Genomic DNA, 17,961 nt, shown 5'->3' with positions numbered 1-17,961 from the left:
GAGCTGACATACTGCCTGCTTCCAACTTTTATGTGCTGAAACAGCACAGGTTAAAAAAATGGGAAAAGAATATTAATCATGTCAGGGTATAATCTGAAGTAGCTTTAGCAAGGTGACTGTTACAAACAAGATGTAAGCAGATTACAAAATTCACAAGGTATTAGGAGTCAAGAATTCTTGGGCATATGATGCCTTTGTTCTGATCTCATTACAGGAATTTGCAGAAGTGCTCGTTGGATCTCTCTTAATACAGCTATGTTCTTAAAATGCATAGTCCTGACTCACATACAAGTGATGAAACAAAAATTGGGAGAAAATGGGCAAGAATTTCTAAAGTGATTGCAGCTCATGCTTGTGTAGTGTAGGTGGATGTCTGACCATCTCAAGTGTCTACACCTATACTCATAAAGAAACAAGTCCTTAATGGGTTACTGATTTTTCAACTTGTTTAGGATACTTCTGCTTTTTGGTTCAGGCACCTGCGGGGATATTAAACATGTGACATGTGTGTGCTGATCTTATTTAGGCATAAGAAAATTAGTCAAATAAGGTGACATCTTACCAAAATTGTATGTTCTCTGTCTTTCTCAAGAAACTGCACTGGGGGCTTTGGCCAGAGTACTAAGAGAAGACTGGAAACAAAGTGTGGAACTTGCCACTAATATAATCTATATTTTCTTCTGCTTTTCTAGGTATGTGAAATGATTTATCATGTATATGAATTCTTTGAAAATATTTTTAAAATGGGAAGTTGTAGTGCACAGTAAAACTTTTGTTTGGTTACAAACTCCTAGGTCCTCATTGGTCATTGGGTGAATGATGGCGTATAAGTTTTGGTTTGAACTTGAAATAGCTTGTGTTGGTTTTTCACATTTGGTATTTTTCTTCATATAGCTTTTCTCAGTTTCATGGACTCATCACACACTACAAAATTGGTGCTCTCTGCATGAACATAATTGATCATGAACTGAAGAGACATGAACTCTGGCAAGAAGAACTCACCAAGAAGAAAAAAGCTGATATCTTTTCACTTTGTAATTTAGCTGAGCTTCATTGTTGGTAATTGATGGAAAAAGCTACCTTGTGACTTTGAACTAGCAAATGAATAATATGAGCAATTTGATTGCAGAACTTCTAAGAGGTGTTAGATAGTATCCTGTAATGACATCAAGCTACTTGTAATCACACAGAAAATATACTTCTCAAGCACAAACAGTGCAGTCCTAGGCATGCCAGCTCAGAAGTAATCCCACTGAATTCAGTGAGACTTACTCCTAGGTAAGTGTGTATAGGATTGCTTACAAAATGTATTTCATTCATTTTTGTTCATTGTCTTCTGATAAGCTAAACATCTCCTTAACTCCCAACTATTCACTTGATGAAGATGTTGATAATCAAAATCTGAAAAAAGAATATGAAAAAACCTTTAAGAAGTACCAAGGACTAGTTGTTAAGCAAGAGCAACTACTTCGAGGTACGAGCACCTAGTTCCCAAGGCATGGATGTATGGAATAGTTGCTTTTCTCAAATTTAATTGAAACTTGTAGGAAATGTTCAAGGGTTGTATGTGTCCTCACTTTGTATCTTGTCATCAGATAGTGGTGTGTTTCTTACAGTGCAATCCTAGGCATATCTATTTAGAAATAAGCCCCATTGAGAGTAATAGGACTTACTTTCAGGTAAAGGGTTGATAGAATTGCAGCCTTGGTTTAGGATAGTGTTTCCCAAACTAGTGGGTTGTGACTTTCCAGTAAGGGAACCCCTGTCTCTGCCTCTTTAAGGGGTGGGGGCGGCGGGGAGGCAGCGACCCGATCCCCACGATTGCACCACTGTCAGCGTTGAAGAGGGTTTTTTTACTTACCCCTGCCAGTGCTGGCCTCCGGGGGTGCAGGGACCCTGTGGACGCCTCTTCAGGAGCCCTTGGGGAGCCCTGCAGAGGTGTCCACGAGGCTCCCCATACCACCCCAGAGGCCAGCACTGTTGGGGATAAGTCAAAAAAGCCCCCTTTGTCCTTGGCAGCAACGCGATCCTAGGATCATGTCACTGTCTCCCCCCCCCCCCAAGACTTATTGCAGTTCCCAAACTCTTAGAAGTAATCCCTAAACTCCTAGAGAGTTTGGGAACTGCTGGTTTAGGAAGTTTGAAAGAAAGATTGATAATCTATTCAAAGTATTCCCTGATGTCATGTTACAGTATATAGGAAAGAGGCCTTCATAGGTCATAGCACACTGCTTATACTAGCCAAGCAGCAACTAGCAAGCACCAGAGTTGAAGCAAGCTGTAGCAGTTGTTAAAAACTGGAGTCCAGAATTGGATGTGAAAATCCATTGAAGAGATTAATGCCTCATGTTCATGAACTTGATATTAATAACCATCGAAAAGGGAAAATGTGAACTGTGTTTGTCAGAAGTAGAACTGCAGAGCAGTGGTGCATAAGTCCTCTTGATACTTGTCATTTATGTAACTTGTTATGGTTACCATTCATCTGGAAAATTGAATGCTGCTGTGCCTTTAATGATGCACAGATAAATCCTATTGATCTCAGTAGGCTTTACAGGTATGTATAGGTTTGTAGAATTGTACCCCAAAAGTGCAATTAAGTATGCTGCAGCTTATTGTGTTTTCTTATAGATTTGAATGCTCTTAACCTTTTTCTATTTTTAGTATGCATATCACACTACTCAGATGTTTTAATGCAGATAGGATGTTCTACAGATAATTAAAGTGAGTCTTACTTTTTAAACTTTCGACTGGTTTAGTCACCAGCCACCAAATTCCAATCCAAATGGAAAGTTCTTACACTGCTGAGATCTCCGGGGAAACATATACATTTTGTTCTGACCTTACTATTTAAGCATTTACTATGGACATCAAGGCTGGCGTGCCAATAAGCCCCTCCAGGCCAAGCAAAAACCTGTCCCGTAGTCCTTCATGGACTGTTAATGTCCCAATTGGAATACAGCAGTGCAGTGCACTTAGTGCTGCCCTAAAGGTGGTTCAGAAACTGCAGTTAGTACAGAAAATGCAGTTAGACTGCTATTTGGGGCTGGGCAGATAGAAGACAGCAGCACCCCAAGTCTGTAGGCGAGGGGGAGGGGCAGCTTACTCAGCACCTGAGGCACCTGCAAAACCTTAGTGATGTGGCCCTGTCTCCCAGGACTCTAGTACAAGAGTTGTTGTTGTTTTTTTGCCAGCCTCTTGTTTCTTACAAGAACTGCTAGCACTACATTGGTGCACAACTTGCTGCATCTCACTGATGTTGAGATCTGAGTTTGTATGTTTTAGCTAAACCTTATGATGGTCTGTGTACTTTTTTTTACAACACCCATTTTATTTATTTACTTATCTAATTTATTTAGTGTCCAAAAGTTTAAATAATCTGGAACTTTGGACCCACCATGTGTGTAGTTGATGCTTTTAAATTGTTGAAAACTGCCACACCATTAGCAGTGTTTCATGGACCTTTTGGAGAGGTTTGTGTAATGGCAGATTTTGAGAACAGGAGTGGGCCATCAGGCAGGGAAAGTAATGTTAAATGACTTTAGAGACTGAGCTGTTAATTCTTCTGATAATGTACGTATTTTATAATCTATTTCACGCCTTTTTAAAAAAAGTATTTCACATCTTTTTTTTTAAATAAAAGACTACACTACATCTTTTCCAAAAACTCTAAAAAATATGACAAGAGTCTCTGCAATGGCTTGCCTTTTCATTTTACTTGAGATCAGGCAGACAAGCAAAGAGGGCAGCCTTCTGGGCCTAGCATAAAATATGTTTGTGCTGCTCTGGATCTTTGGAAATATTTTCTGTGATTACAGCTAGATGGACCTCATGTTTTAATTTCCCAGTACTATGATTTTTTTTCTTCCCTGCCCTTTTTGTGATAGTTGCCCTTTATTTGCTGCTGAATCTTGCTGAGGACACTCGCACTGAGTTGAAGATGAGAAACAAAAATATTGTCCACATGCTGGTGAAAGCTCTGGACCGAGAAAACTTTGAACTGCTGATACTGGTGGTGTCATTTCTGAAGAAACTTAGCATCTTTATGGAAAACAAAAATGACATGGTAAACATTTTGATGTGCTGCTGAAACACTACGTGTATAGGAGGATAATTGGCAAAAGACAATAGAATTTCTTTTGTGCTTTCCATTTTTAACCAAATCTGCATCTGCACAGGCTACATTGCTTCCCCGTAGTGTTTTGTGAGTACAAGTCTTTTGGTACATGAAAATTGGCTCCTTTTAAACCGTTTCTGCCCAACGTTGCATGCACACAACAGGAACCAAATGTGTACATCTGTGGGTTGGGCAAAAATGGGTTAAACTCTCCCATGGGTAAAGTTGGTAGCCTGTTGGTTGCATGCATGTTTTTCATGCAAAAGAATCCTAGGTTCTGTTCCTTATGGCCTCGCGTAAAAGAACCATGAATACCAGGCTTGGAAAAGATCTTTGCCTGAGAGCTTGAAGAGACACAGTCAGTTACAGTAAACTATCTTGGACTACTAGATGGACCAATGATCTGATTCTGAATAAGCTGGCATCATGTGTTCATACAACATACGCACACTCTGTACCCATGTGGTTATTCTAGAGTAGCCATTTTCAACCACTGTGCTGTGGCACACTGGTGTGCCGTGAGAGGTCCACAGGTGTGCCTCAGGAATTTGGGGGAAGGTAACTTATTAATAGGGCCAATGGGAGATGTGAGCCCCCACTAGCAGCATGGTGTGCCTCGTCAATTGTCAAAATCCGGTGGTGTGCCTTGACCATTTTAGTGTCTTGTCCGTGTGCCGTGAGATGTAAAAGGTTGAAAATAACTGTCCTAGAGAAAAATAACTTTCTCTGTGAATGTGTAAGGGTAGTTAAACTCCCACTTTCTTCCCAGGCTTTTCTCGAAAGATTTACACAACTGCACACTTTAATTTTAAAAAATACATTCCTACCTGTTTTTGAATCTTGGGCCAGATAACAATAGGTGTAAATTTAAAATATCTTGTAAAATTCATTTAAAGGCAGAATTGAAATTAATTTCCAGTGCCAGTCTGCAGAGTGGCAGAGGAAGGGGAGGCATCTGAGGCCCAAGCTTTTCCAGCTGCTGTCCTGCTTAAATTGATTGGAACTGCAGGAGGCTGGTAGCATTCCCAATGCACCAGTAAGCTGACCCTCGCTGTCAGAGCCATTTGAGTCAGTGAGAGCAAAGTGGAGGTGTCCTCTCTGCATTGCTCTCACTACTTGGAATTGCTCCAAAAGTGAGGGGACCAGCTTACATGGCATGTTGAGGCACCTGCAAAACCTAGTGCTTTGCCCCCCCCGTATGTTTTAGCTAAACCTTACAATGATTTGTGTACTCTTATTCAACTTCCATTTTATTTATTTATTTAAATGAGGCTGACATTGATTATATTCCTGAACAATTATTTTGAAAAGGTTTTTAAAAACCTGCAGAGTTAGAGAATTGCCTACAATCAGGCAGACATACAGTGCTCTGAAGTGCTTTGGTAGCTAAATAAGGATTAGTTAGCAATTGGATTTGCTGCTTGACAGCTACTGGTAAATATGCTTTTCACATTTACTGAAAAGTCAAATCAAGCAAACACAGCAGGCAGTTCCTTTTAATACAGCTGCAGGTTATGTGAGTGGCAATGGTGTTCTAATATACAAAGACCAGTTCGACTTGGATTACTTTTCGGGTAGGCATATTTTGAAAGTACAGAGGAAAGGAGAAGTTTCCATGTGGTTTAGGGGTCAAACTCCCTGGTAGAGCAACTCAAGGATGTTTGAGACTGTGGGGACATAAGGCTGCCCCTTCACACTCTCCAACTGGGCAAGTCTTTCTATAGATGCACCTTATTAGCCCCAAAACTGCTTTTTCAACATGGTATAGCAACACTACAGAGTTTATAAATGACAGATTCCTATGTGCGCATAAAATGCAAGTTGCAACGGCATGTTTTTCTGTCTCAGACTTCATAGGTGTCTTTGAAATGAATAGGATTTTTTCTTTGCCATTGATTTCAGTGGGGCATATGTGTGAAATACTCCAGTCCAGTGGGTGTTGCCACTAGTCTTAGCTTACATAAGAACATAAGAACAGCCCCACTGGATCAGGCCATAGGCCCATCTAGTCCAGCTTCCTGTATCTCACAGCGGCCCACCAAATGCCCTAGGGAGCACACCAGATAACAAGAGACCTCATCCTGGTGCCCTCCCCTACATCTGGCATTCTGACTTAACCCATTTCTAAAATCAGGAGGTTGTGCATACACATCATGGCTTGTACCCCATAATGGATTTTTCCTCCAGAAACTTGTCCAATCCCCTTTTAAAGGTGTCTAGGCTAGACGCCATCACCACATCCTGTGGCAAGGAGTTCCACAGACCGACCACATGCTGAGTAAAGAAATATTTTCTTTTGTCTGTCCTAACCCGCCCAATTGCTCCAGTGATTTAAAAATAGCCTTACTGGCCTTTGTGATGTTAAGACAGAATCATTAGGAAGACAATCCATCAATCAGTCTCTCTCCAGGCCAGCCAGTGACCCAGAGCAAAGTGTTCTTTCAGAGGTTGGGGGAAGGGAGGGGTCACTGCCTTGGAGAGAGAATCAGCCAGCTGTCCTCTCTCATATTAACAGGCTATTGCTAAATGACTATTTTTCTTTAATTTAAAGGGCCCTTCTCATCAAGTTGAGGTACAAGAATCTGTGGATAACTAGGTTATACCTGCAATCCCTTGCATGACTCTCTCTACAATAGTAAGAAAAGCAGTTTTAAAAACTGTGATTTTAAAGGGATGCATTTTTCACCTTCTCCAGGGATCAGCACATTCTTTCTCATTTGCAGTGGCCATTCCTCTTGAGTCAAATCCGTGTATAAAAAGGTTGCACCTGTATACTCTTCTGCAGCACCAGTCAATTTCAGAAAGGTTCTATAGAAATTCAGATTCTGTCACTTCCATTTCATTTCATAGTTTCAAAAAAATAGGCATGCTTTACATGTACTTGTGGACAAAATCTGTGTAAGTTATTACATGTAAGAGACAAATGTTGCTGAGAAGGTGATACTTTATTTGCTTGCCAGCCATTATAATTTTTTGCCCAGAAAACATGATAAATGAAAATGTTAACATTCATCACTTAAAATGAATAATTGCGGCACTTAAAATATGCAGCTGAATTTTATTATCTTATTACAACAGAGGATAATATTTTGTTTCCTAGAACATAAGTAGAGTTGCAGTGGCAGAACATGTTTTGAAACAAATTTTTGCAGTACCTTCCTGACTTCAAAGCTACAATCTCTTCAGTTTAATGCTTACTGTTTTGCATCTATACATAGAAGCAGGTTCTTCTGCCCATATGTAAATTTAGATTTATTATGTTAAATATATTTCAGTAATCTCTAGCAACTTTCCTCAATAGTATGAGGAAATTCAAGCAGACTTCTTTTTTTTTAAAGTGGTGATTATATAATAAAAGAAAGTGGCTTGTCATCGAGAAACTCTGGTAAATCTAAGTTTTCTTTGCAATAAGATTTTTAGTTCAGCAGATTGTGAAACTGAGAATTCTCACTTTTCTATCTTCCTTACACAGGTTGAAATGGATATTGTTGACAAGCTGGTGAAAATGGTACCATGTGAACATGAAGATCTGCTGAACATCACCCTTCGGCTTCTGCTGAATCTCTCCTTTGATACAGGCTTAAGAAACAAGATGGTACAAGTTGGCCTCCTTCCCAAACTCACTGCGTTGTTGGGTAGGTTTCCTTTTTCACCACAACCTGTAATAGCTGAATGGCCTTAACTTTGAGATGTTGTTAAATCGCTGGCAAAACATATCCCATATTGCAATGTTGGCAATTGCTAGATTTGATTTCAGCTTCAAAATCAATTTGTTCTCTCTTTATCAGTTATGTACCTGGCCCCTGTGGCACCTCAGGGCACAGGTCTGCAATTCGCCCCCCCCCCCAATTCACATGGAGCCTTGCATTCTGAAAGCCTTCTGAGACTTCCAGCATGCTCTTAAACAGTACTTCCAGTTTCCTGGAAGAACTGCGTAAGAGCACTCTGAAAGTCTCAGAAGGCCTTTGGAGACATCCTGAATGCTACATGGGACTTCGTCTGCCCATGGAACAGCTCCAGAGGGTAGGCGGAGGTGGCACGGCAGGCAGAGGCAGGCATGGTGATGCTACCCCCACAAGTCCCACAGGCATGGCACCTGGGAATTTTGCTCCCCCCCCCCAGGCTTGCCACTACCCTTTATTGTGAGTCTTTGCTTTTATGACAAATGTTCATTGAGAGCACTGATGTATATGACCATGCATAAATCCTCTACAGGAACTTACTGGGTTCCACTGCATGCACAATGACCCTCTTCTTATGTAGATAAGGGGGTGAAGCAGTGATGTATCTTAGCACTCTCTCTCTTCATCATCTTTCTTAACAACCTGGCTCCTTTTCTGCTCCAGATAGATGGTCATTGCCCTAAATAAAGACTGCACCTGACATTGAAAAAAACGTTTGGGCTGAAGACTACACCTGCTGGCCCCTACCTCTGATCTGACTTGCTTGCTCGTTATAGACCAAGCAACCCTCTCTTCAGTTTTTGTAATCACATGACTGTGCTCATGTACAACCAAGGTTATTTCCAAAGAAAATGAGTCATGACGAAGTCCTATTGAATTAAATAGGATCTAGGTTAAACATGTAGAATAGCAAGTATATCTTGCTTTTATGATTTTGGCTATTGGCTCATGGTACAATATGTTGCTAAGCAAAATCATAGATCTATCATTTTTTAAAAACTGGCTACCTGTTCTGGGTCTAATAGTGATGGTTTTCTAAATGTTGTTTTTTATGAAAGCTTTTTCTAAGAAGCTTTACACCATATTTTTCTTTATGGTCCAGTGTGGCCTTTTATTAATGAATTTAATATGGAGTTTTCACATTTATTTGAGAAAGGCGCTTCTTATTGGCTACAGCGGTGTTTTCCTAATTTTAATAAGCCTAATTTATCCTATAACAAAACATACATTTTCCAACCCGATTAAGTGAGCAAACAATAGGGGTTAGATGTGGCAGATTGTAACAGAAAGCATATGTCCTGCCCTGAGAGTGCAAGTAAAGCCTTATCGGGATTTCTTGAAGTTATTAATGGCAGTAAAATGTTATGCTTCCTCCTGTTTTCACAATTAAATGAGGAAACCTTTATTCTTACAGCAGTTCTGTCACAGCTGGTTCCAATATTTTGTGTGTGAATGTTGCCTGGGGTGTCTCTTTTTAGCAGTAACTGGCTAAATTGTATTAAGAATAAAGGAACTGTTCTGTTGGAAAATAGTAATTATTTAGAGATTTATTTTGAAGATAGATTTAGTGCTATTTGCAGCATGCAAGTTTTGGGGAAAAATGTGCTGCCCCCTCCAAATTCATGACTGGGTGTAATCCACTTGTCAGCCTGGAATTGTCTAGATGGAGAACACCTTGGCAAGAGCAGTAATGTGGTTGTACTTGAACTGTACTTCCTTTGGTGCTGGATTATGTCATTTAAATGTAAGTTGAATCCCAAAGTATAGCTCTGCCGAGTTTGATGGCAGAAGTCTTTCATGCTGCAAGAGCATGAACTAAGTCAAGAATGGATGACTTTCTCACCCACTTCAGTTAGAACTCTAATTTGTTAAGAATTAAAAAAAACAAAAAACCATCAAGGCTATGGACTTAACAAGAGGAAATAATTATCATTATTAATATCAATATTAACAGAAATAGTTTTTAGGAAAGGGACAATATTGAGTTTACTTTTGTCTGCATTAAGTCGAAGGCTAGCATCCAAGAAAAAAATATCAAGACAACTTACTATGTGGCTTTGGGGTTGAGATACAGCCTACTCTTCATAACATTGTGTCTATATTACTGGATCTCAAAGGCTATGCCTGTGCTGAAGCTTACCTCATTTCATTTAGGTTATTAGAGTCTGCTGTTTACAGCATGGTTCTGGCTATTGGCTCCTCTTGCTTCTAAATATGGTGCAGATTTATTTTGCACACATCTAGAATTATGCAGCATAACTGAACTGGCTCTGAGGATGAGTAGACAGACTTGTTTTGTCTTCTCTTTATTAAAGAAAAAAATCAAATGTGTGACGTTTCATGGTCTTGTTATACTGCACTGACAACAATCTCATTTTGCAGATTACAGGGGGGGCCATATCCATGGATCCCGTATCCATGGATTCACTTATCTGCAGATCAGTTCAACAGGTCCCCCCGGCACGTGCCCCCTCCAGAGGTGAGGACAGGAAGTTGCTTTTTTTGTTGTATGGCTCAGTCTGAGCCTGGCAGAGGTTGCAGACCGACATGTGTTGCCTCTGCTGGGCTCAGAGGACCCTCTAGAGCTCCTCTCTTTCAGAGGGTAGGGGGGTGTTCCCTGGTATCTGCGGTTTCAGTTAATGGTAGGGGGTTCCAGAACAGAACTCTTCACGGGTACTGGAGTGCACTTGTGTTACATAATGAAGAACAAAAAGATGGAAAATAAGCTCATTGCAGCACATGCATTGCCTTCTCATGCTGTGGGGAATTGAAAAAGGGCCTAGTTCTATCCTCGGCTGATGCAGCCATGCTAACCGGGCATGCACTGCATCCTGCACTGGGGGGACCAGTAACAGAGGCCTCCCCAAGTTAAGAAGACATTTGCTCCCTTCCCTCAGGGCTGCATTGTAGCTGCATCAGTGCTGGAAACTTGGATAAGACTGAGACCTAAAAGTGGTAGAATGATAGGGAAACCTGATATATATTTAGTATAGCATGCCCATGATGACCCTGTGCAAATACGGAATTTCTTATGTCAAATTGTAACAGGTTGCACATCTTGTTTAAAAGTGGTACAACTTGAACTCTGCATCAGTACTAGCATCTTCAGTTTCTGCATGGGTTTGCAGATGTTTCAGTACACATAGTATAGAACATACACATGAGAAGGCATGATGAATCTTAAATTAGAAAAGGTAAGGTGGCGTGATAAATCCCACTAAACTGTGTCCCAGTTTTACAGTGGGCACATATTGCCCATTGTGTGCTGAGCAGTAGTTTTGGTCCATAATTGCTGTTACATTGCTTGCTTAGTGTCCAAATGTTTAAAGAATTTGGAACTGTGGACCCATCATGTGTGTAGTTGAAGCTTTTAATTTGTTGAAAACTTGTTGTGAAAACTGCCCAAGGGACATAATATTTTTCCACCCCAGCTGCTCCAGATGAACTGCAGCTGCAAATTTAAACTGTATTATTTCTATAAACCATGGAGTATATTTTATAATGGCAATAATTTCCATAGAAGAATCACTTACTGCTGCTAATGAGTGGTTTGTTGAACATTAACTGCCCTCAGCTGGGAATGACCAAGTGTTCTGGAATGGCAGTATAAATGCAAAGGACAATTGAGTAACACCTCAGAATAATGATTTAATTAATAATAAATTCCTGTGGGAATATATTCAAAGTATTCCTGACCACACTATTTATTAGGCAATGAGCTCATCGTTGGTCAGATTTATCACCATCCTATATAACATCCATGCGTTATTTTCTAGGACTACCCTCTCTTTCTCTGGCCGGTTCATCATTAGTCATTGAAACATTTTTGGGTCTTTTGAAAACTTACAAACTCTGTAGGATGCATTTCACACACTTCTGTAGTAGTTTCCAACTGTCTCTGAAGATCCTTTATATGCTAGGTCTTGTGTATGCATCTGAGTTAGTGCCCTATGTCCTGTTACAACTTGTCACATGAAATCCCATGCAAACCCATACTTTATATGCGTCATCACAGGTGTGCTTGGATGTATTTATTCCTTCCTTTTCCTATCACCTTTGTCTATTTCCCCTGTAACACAAAATAATTGGTACTATAATTTCAGTATAATGTCACATATTGGTATGTTTTTGCAGCTGGTCAACTTGAATATTTGTACATAAGTAATTGACAATCACCTGTAGCATCTTAATTGGCAAATTCTGGAAAGCACATTTTGGAATGCTTTCATAAGTTTCTCTCATTGTGTACTCATCCCCTTGACCACTTTTGAGTCATTCCTGAGTCGCCACCTCAGCCTCTGACTTCTCTCCCTTTTCTTGATATCATTGGTTTGTTTGCTTTGGTATGACGTTGAACATTTGGTGGCAGATGTGGCACAACCATGTGATTGGATTTTGTTGTCCTATCACAGAGGACTCTGTAACCTATATCTAGGCAGCCGAGTAATGTGGTTGTTGCAAGCTTCAGTATTTGAATTCCAAGGTATTCAAGCAATGTGTGTCTAAACCAGTGGTTCCCAAACTGTGGGTCCATAGACCACCGGTGGGTCATGAAACTGATAGTTGGATTAGACCAGTGTTTCTCAAACTTTTAGGGAGATTTACTCCCTAAGTAAGGGATTGGGTGGGGCAAGGGCAGCAACACAATCCCCAGGATTATGTCACTGAGGGGGGTGAGGGGTGGTGCTTTTCCTCACACAGAGCTGCAGGACATTGCAGGTGGTGTGGGGAGCCCTAAGCAGCCCTCCACGGAGCTCCCCTGAGGCTTCGAACATTCAAAATGAGTGATCACAAAGCACCTCCTGGAAACCGGAAATGCTTTGCACTCGCTTTTTAAAAACTTTTCAAACCTCAGGGAGCCCTGTGGAGAGCTGCACAGGGCTCCCCACAGCTCCTGCAATTTCCTGTAGCCCTGTGTGAGTAAAAGCACCCCCTCTTCGTGAAGCAATCATGGAGATCGTGTTGCTGCCCTTGCCCCTTAAAGGGACGGGCAAACCCTCACATGAACTGGTGGGTTGTGACCCACCAATTTGAGAACAACTAGACTAGACAATTAGATTAGACGATGTGCATCAAGGGTTAAACAATTGCTACTTGAGGGGAGCAGTATGGCCAGATAACCTTTTTAGCCACAGAGGCTTGAGCAATTAGTAAGTCTTTTTTTTTAGGTGTGTCCCAGTGCTAAAAAGTTTGGCAACCACTGGTCTAAACTAATCTGCATAATGGTTGCTTGCCTGATCATTTGTGTGGTTTGATGAAAACCAAGAAGTCTTCCTGCTGATAGAGATGTGCAAAATTGGTCCCCCTGTTTCCATTTTCTCTCTCCGTGATCCTGGGTATCATCTTGGATATCCTTTCTTTTCAGTGCCGTGGTTGTAAATCAGGACCTACACGTGCAAATATGGATGCAACTTCACTACCCTATTGTTTTCAGTGGGATGCACTTTGGATGTATATCAAAATGTGCATGGCATACAAAGATTCCTAAATCCCTAACTAGGTTGTGCAAGTGTTTCTGCACTGACTTGTAGAAAATATGCCTATATGCAACCATCAATATATTTTCTCAACAGAAAATGGGTTAGAAAGAATTGTATGCAAAGATACTTGAGAAAATTGTTTGCACTAGCATGCTACAATATCCAGGTTTGAGATGGAACCTGTCCGTATCCAACCTGTCCAATTGCCAATGTATCCCTTATGGAAATTGCAGCTGTTCTCTGCCTTGGTTCATACTAACTTGTTAAAAATGCAATGTGCATTAGTACTATTGAAATACCAGATAATTCTTTTCAAGGAACTGAATTAAATGTTAGCTTTCAGTTCTGTTTTGGTTTCCTCTATATTTCTGAATCCAGTTTGGTTCTTGCTAAGGCAATAACTTTAATCAGTGGCACACTTCCATCACACTGAGCCAGTTCAGAAACATTTCATTTCAGTGTAATGGCTGCATGTGAGTTTTGTGATCAAAGTTAAGAAACGGGTCTCTTTAAATCTGATTATATGCATTCTATTTCATCCTTCAGACCAGATGAGTTAGACATAGAGTTGTTTGAAAATGATGTTATTTGTTTTACTCAGAAGTAAGTGTATTGAGCTCAGTAAGACTTATTTTAGAACTTAGACTAATTCAATCTTATTCATTGGAAACAATCACCTCTAGTTATACTTGCGCGCGTGCGCACACACGTGCACATGCGTGCGCGCGCACACACACACACACAGAACACTACCCACAAGATTTAATTGACAGAGTTAATCATACCCAGAGTTAATCATACCCATTTTTTCCAATTAGAATGTTATGATGAGGTTAACTGATGATTAAAAAAAATAGGACAAGGTCTGTATAGGATTCTTCTGTGAGCAAAACCTAGAGATTTCAACCCCATTGATCCTATTTTGAGACCATCTCCCTGACACTTGAAAATGTTTCGGGGGGGGGGGGGGAGAAAAGAAATTAAGGAATAGGAGAAGTGTTTGAAAAGAATCTTTTCTAAACCTTGTTAAATCTGAATTTATAAATGGCTGGTTCATGTCCGTTTTGTAACTTTTATTTTTCTCTAGGAAATGAAAGTTATAAACAAGTGGCCATGTGTATTCTCTATCATATAAGCATGGATGATCGTTTTAAATCAATGTTTGCATACACAGACTGTATACCACAGGTACGTGTACTTTTCAGATGATTGTTTCAGCCGTAACAGTTCTGTTCCCAGTTACCTCCTAGCAGAGTTCAAAAGGACTTTTCAAGTAATAGTAAATTGAAAAATATTTGCTAACTCCCTTCTATGATATCTTTGGTAGCTATTTTTTTAAATTTTTTTTACTCTAGACCATGGGTTCTTAACCTTTTTATGATTACAGACCCTCAATGGATTGCTCAATATGTTCCCATATCCCCTTTACCAGATGTCAAAATCATCATTAATCCTATTGGGTACCAATATTACTTCAAAAGATGTCAATAGCTTGGTTTTACTTTACATATGTATAACTAGGAACTCTTCAATCTGCATTGATAATGGTGGTAGTTGTTATTTTTAATTTGAAAAATTTGTATCCCACCTTTGCCAAACCAAATACCCAAGGCGGTTTACAAAGCTCCATAATAAGTAAAAAGAGAAACATCAAATGAAGTGTTAAAACATTAATTTTCAAACTTTCAAAAATTGTTCAGTGATTGAGTGATTGAGAACCATCATTTGGTTCTCATACCCCCAGTTAAGAACTCTGCTCGAGGCCAGGGCTCTCCGAACCCCTGCCTGTGGGTCAGATCTGGCGTGTGGAGATAGCCCTCCCCCGTGTGAGCAGCACTTACAGTTTTGCTACACTGCTGCTGCTCCTGGCACTTGTTCTTGTAACAAGGAGGCTCTGGGCAGTTGTGTCTGTCCAGACATCCTGTCGCAAAGCCTGCTGGGGATATTGGCAATAGATGTGATTGTCTAGAGTGTCTTTGTGTCAAGTTTGGGTGCCAGGAACAGCAGCAGCACAGCAGAATTGTAAGCACTGGCTGGTATGGGGAAGGCTTTTCATCTGCACAGCTGTCTCTAGTTTGGAGACCACTGCTCTAGGCAGTAGAATTTGCCTATTGATTTGACATGCAAATGCTGTACAGTTGTTGTTACCATTTAACTAAGTCCCTCAGAAATTGCTATTTCAGAAAAATTCCAGGAAAGGTACAGGTTTGCAATATTATTGTTTGGTTGTATCCAAAGAAATCCAGTCATGACTAAGTTCCATTGAAATTTATGGAAAATAAATTAGTCATAACTAACTTGATTCTTTGATTTCTGTGTTCATAAGTCGTTGCTATTGTTCTTTGGATACCATCTGTTGTAAAAAAGCAATATTGCATAAGAGTGCTTTGGGGTTCTTGATCTTAAGAGTTTTCTGTTTTGTTCAGGCTATTTTTATAGTCTTGTATCTCCATATTCTTTGCATTTTCTCTACTAAATTCAGATTTTTTTTCTCTATTTAATGAACTGGACAAAAAAAAGCCTGTTTTCTGTTGGTAATTCTGGGCTTATCTCAGTAAGATGTCAGTTTTGTAACTTACTTGTCCTTGTCCCTGTATATATTTATAAAATGAAACTGAGTGCCAAATCCTATCTAACTTTCCAGCACTGATGCAGCCATGCCAACAGGGCATGCACTGCATCCTGCGGTTGGGGTGGTAGTCACAGAGGCCTCCTCAAGGTAAAGGAATGTTTTTTCCTTTACCTCCAGGTTGCATTGCAGCTTCACCAATGCTGGAAAGTTGGATAGGATTGGGCCCTGAATTACATAGTACAGGTCCAGACTATTTATAAATGGATTTTTTATACACGGATTTGACTCAACACGAATGGCCCCTTGCAAATGAGAAGGAATGTGCTGATCCCTGGAGAAGGGGAAAATGCAACCCTTTAAAATCAGTTTAAAAAACTGAACAGTCTTTTAACAATAGCCTCTTTAATGAGAGAGAGAGAGAGAGAGAGAGAGAGAGAGGGCAGCTGGCTGACAATCCATCAGTCCTTCTCTCTTTCCTTTCCCCTTGAGCAGTGAAAGAAGGATACTTTGCATTGGTGAAGGGAGGGGTCAGAGTGAAGCCCTTCTAAGCACTTTGAGAGAGACTGATTGTTGGATTGTTGTCTTAATGACTCTATCTTAACATCACAAAGGCTGCATCAGCAAGGCTGTTTTTAAATCACTTGAACAAAGGAACTTTGTTCTTTAAATTGATTTGCTATAGTACTTTTTTTGCCATCCACCTGAGTGCTTGGAACTAACCCACAGTGAATAACCTGTACTTGATTCAGACAAAGTGAAGCTCCCTTAAACTTCATTAATTTCAAAGGCAGAGATTTGAGCATATGCTTACCTTTTAATTGAAATTTGATGGAAGTATATCACTTTGGTTGGATCATGTCCATAATATTTACAACTTTATTCAATGTGTCAATTTTTTGCTACATAGTTATCTCTGAGGGTGTAAAATGCAGTTGAAAAACTTGGGCATTTTGAATTATTTCCTTGATATAATGGATGTCGTGAATATGTTGAATTGCATTTTATTGATTTCCTTGGATCTCAATAAGAGTTTGAGCATTCAAAATCCCTTTGCGTAGTGTATCCTATAATTATGTTAAATGGATGTTCCCTTTTGGAAATGCTAACATTAACAGCCCATTCTTATTTAGACCCCAGCAGTGCATGCTTCATTTAAATAGGTGCAAATGTCATCCAGATGTTTATAAGGTATTATAGGTAATAGCCTGGCCAATCAAAGGGCATGGTTCTGCAGTGATGTCATAGTGATATTCAATATTTTTCCACAGAGCAGTATGCAAAGTTCTCTGCAGCTTACTTATCCACATGTTTTCTGCCACAGTTGTCATTTTGGCCCCTCTTTGATCTGCAGGCTTCTTTTTAGCTTAATTCTGGTAAATGTCCTCCCTTGACAGCCTCCTTTGCTCTTGTCCACCATTATCTGCTGAAGTTCAGAAACCAGAGCATTACTTCAAACATTAAGAGTTAGGGAGTAGCTAGTCAGAAGAGATTCTTGAGGCATGCAGTTCTGGCATAATCATTCAAAGATGTTTGAGCTGGGGATAGGAAGGGGGCTGCACTGAGGTGTATGAACAGAAACCTGTGGGGGTTGGCCTCTGGTCACTGGTAAATAAGTGAAGTCAGGTGCCAGAGAGTCTAGACACAGTGATTTTAGGCCTGGGCTATGGTATCTGATACTCAATATGGGACTTGTCTGATTGAAAAATACTGCCTCTTCATTGCACACGCTGTAGCCCTTTTACTGCTTTCCTGCTAAATGAGGAAAAGATGACAATGGGCATAGTAAAAGCAGAACAAATTTAATTTTAATATTTCCTATTTGGCAGCAATTATGCTCCCCTTTGAAGTGGCACGAGTAGCAATCAAATTAAATGAAGACATAATGGGAAACATGGAGCTCATATCAAAGGATTATTTTAAAAATTTGAACTGTTTTTAGATAAAATGACAAGACTTTTCCTCCCTTTGTAGAGAAATGCAGTTTTGTATTAAAGGTTAAAAATTTTGTTTAATGTTAATAAAGCAAGAATAATCAACTTTTGGATATGCATAGATAATTTTAGAGCAACTTTCTCTTGTGTTTTAAACTCATTATTTTATGTGAATAAA

General features: G+C 39.9%; 1 protein-coding gene across 2 annotated transcripts in view; it reads left to right on the top strand.

The window, feature by feature from the left end:
• Positions 1 to 17,961, top strand: part of KIFAP3 (kinesin associated protein 3) — a 93,117-nt gene that overhangs the window by 14,291 nt on the left and 60,865 nt on the right. For both annotated transcript variants that reach the window (XM_066625464.1, XM_066625463.1), the window contains exons 6-11: positions 593 to 692; positions 895 to 1,019; positions 1,376 to 1,474; positions 3,888 to 4,066; positions 7,590 to 7,752; positions 14,368 to 14,468. In XM_066625464.1, coding sequence (XP_066481561.1) covers positions 593 to 692; positions 895 to 1,019; positions 1,376 to 1,474; positions 3,888 to 4,066; positions 7,590 to 7,752; positions 14,368 to 14,468 — 767 coding nt within the window. The remainder of the gene's footprint in view (positions 1 to 592; positions 693 to 894; positions 1,020 to 1,375; positions 1,475 to 3,887; positions 4,067 to 7,589; positions 7,753 to 14,367; positions 14,469 to 17,961) is intronic.

The sequence above is a fragment of the Tiliqua scincoides genome, chromosome 4, assembly GCF_035046505.1.
Source record: "Tiliqua scincoides isolate rTilSci1 chromosome 4, rTilSci1.hap2, whole genome shotgun sequence".
Lineage (NCBI taxonomy): Eukaryota > Metazoa > Chordata > Lepidosauria > Squamata > Scincidae > Tiliqua > Tiliqua scincoides.
The sequence above is the reverse complement of the archived record's forward strand: the minus strand, read 5'-3'. Positions and strand labels throughout refer to the sequence as shown.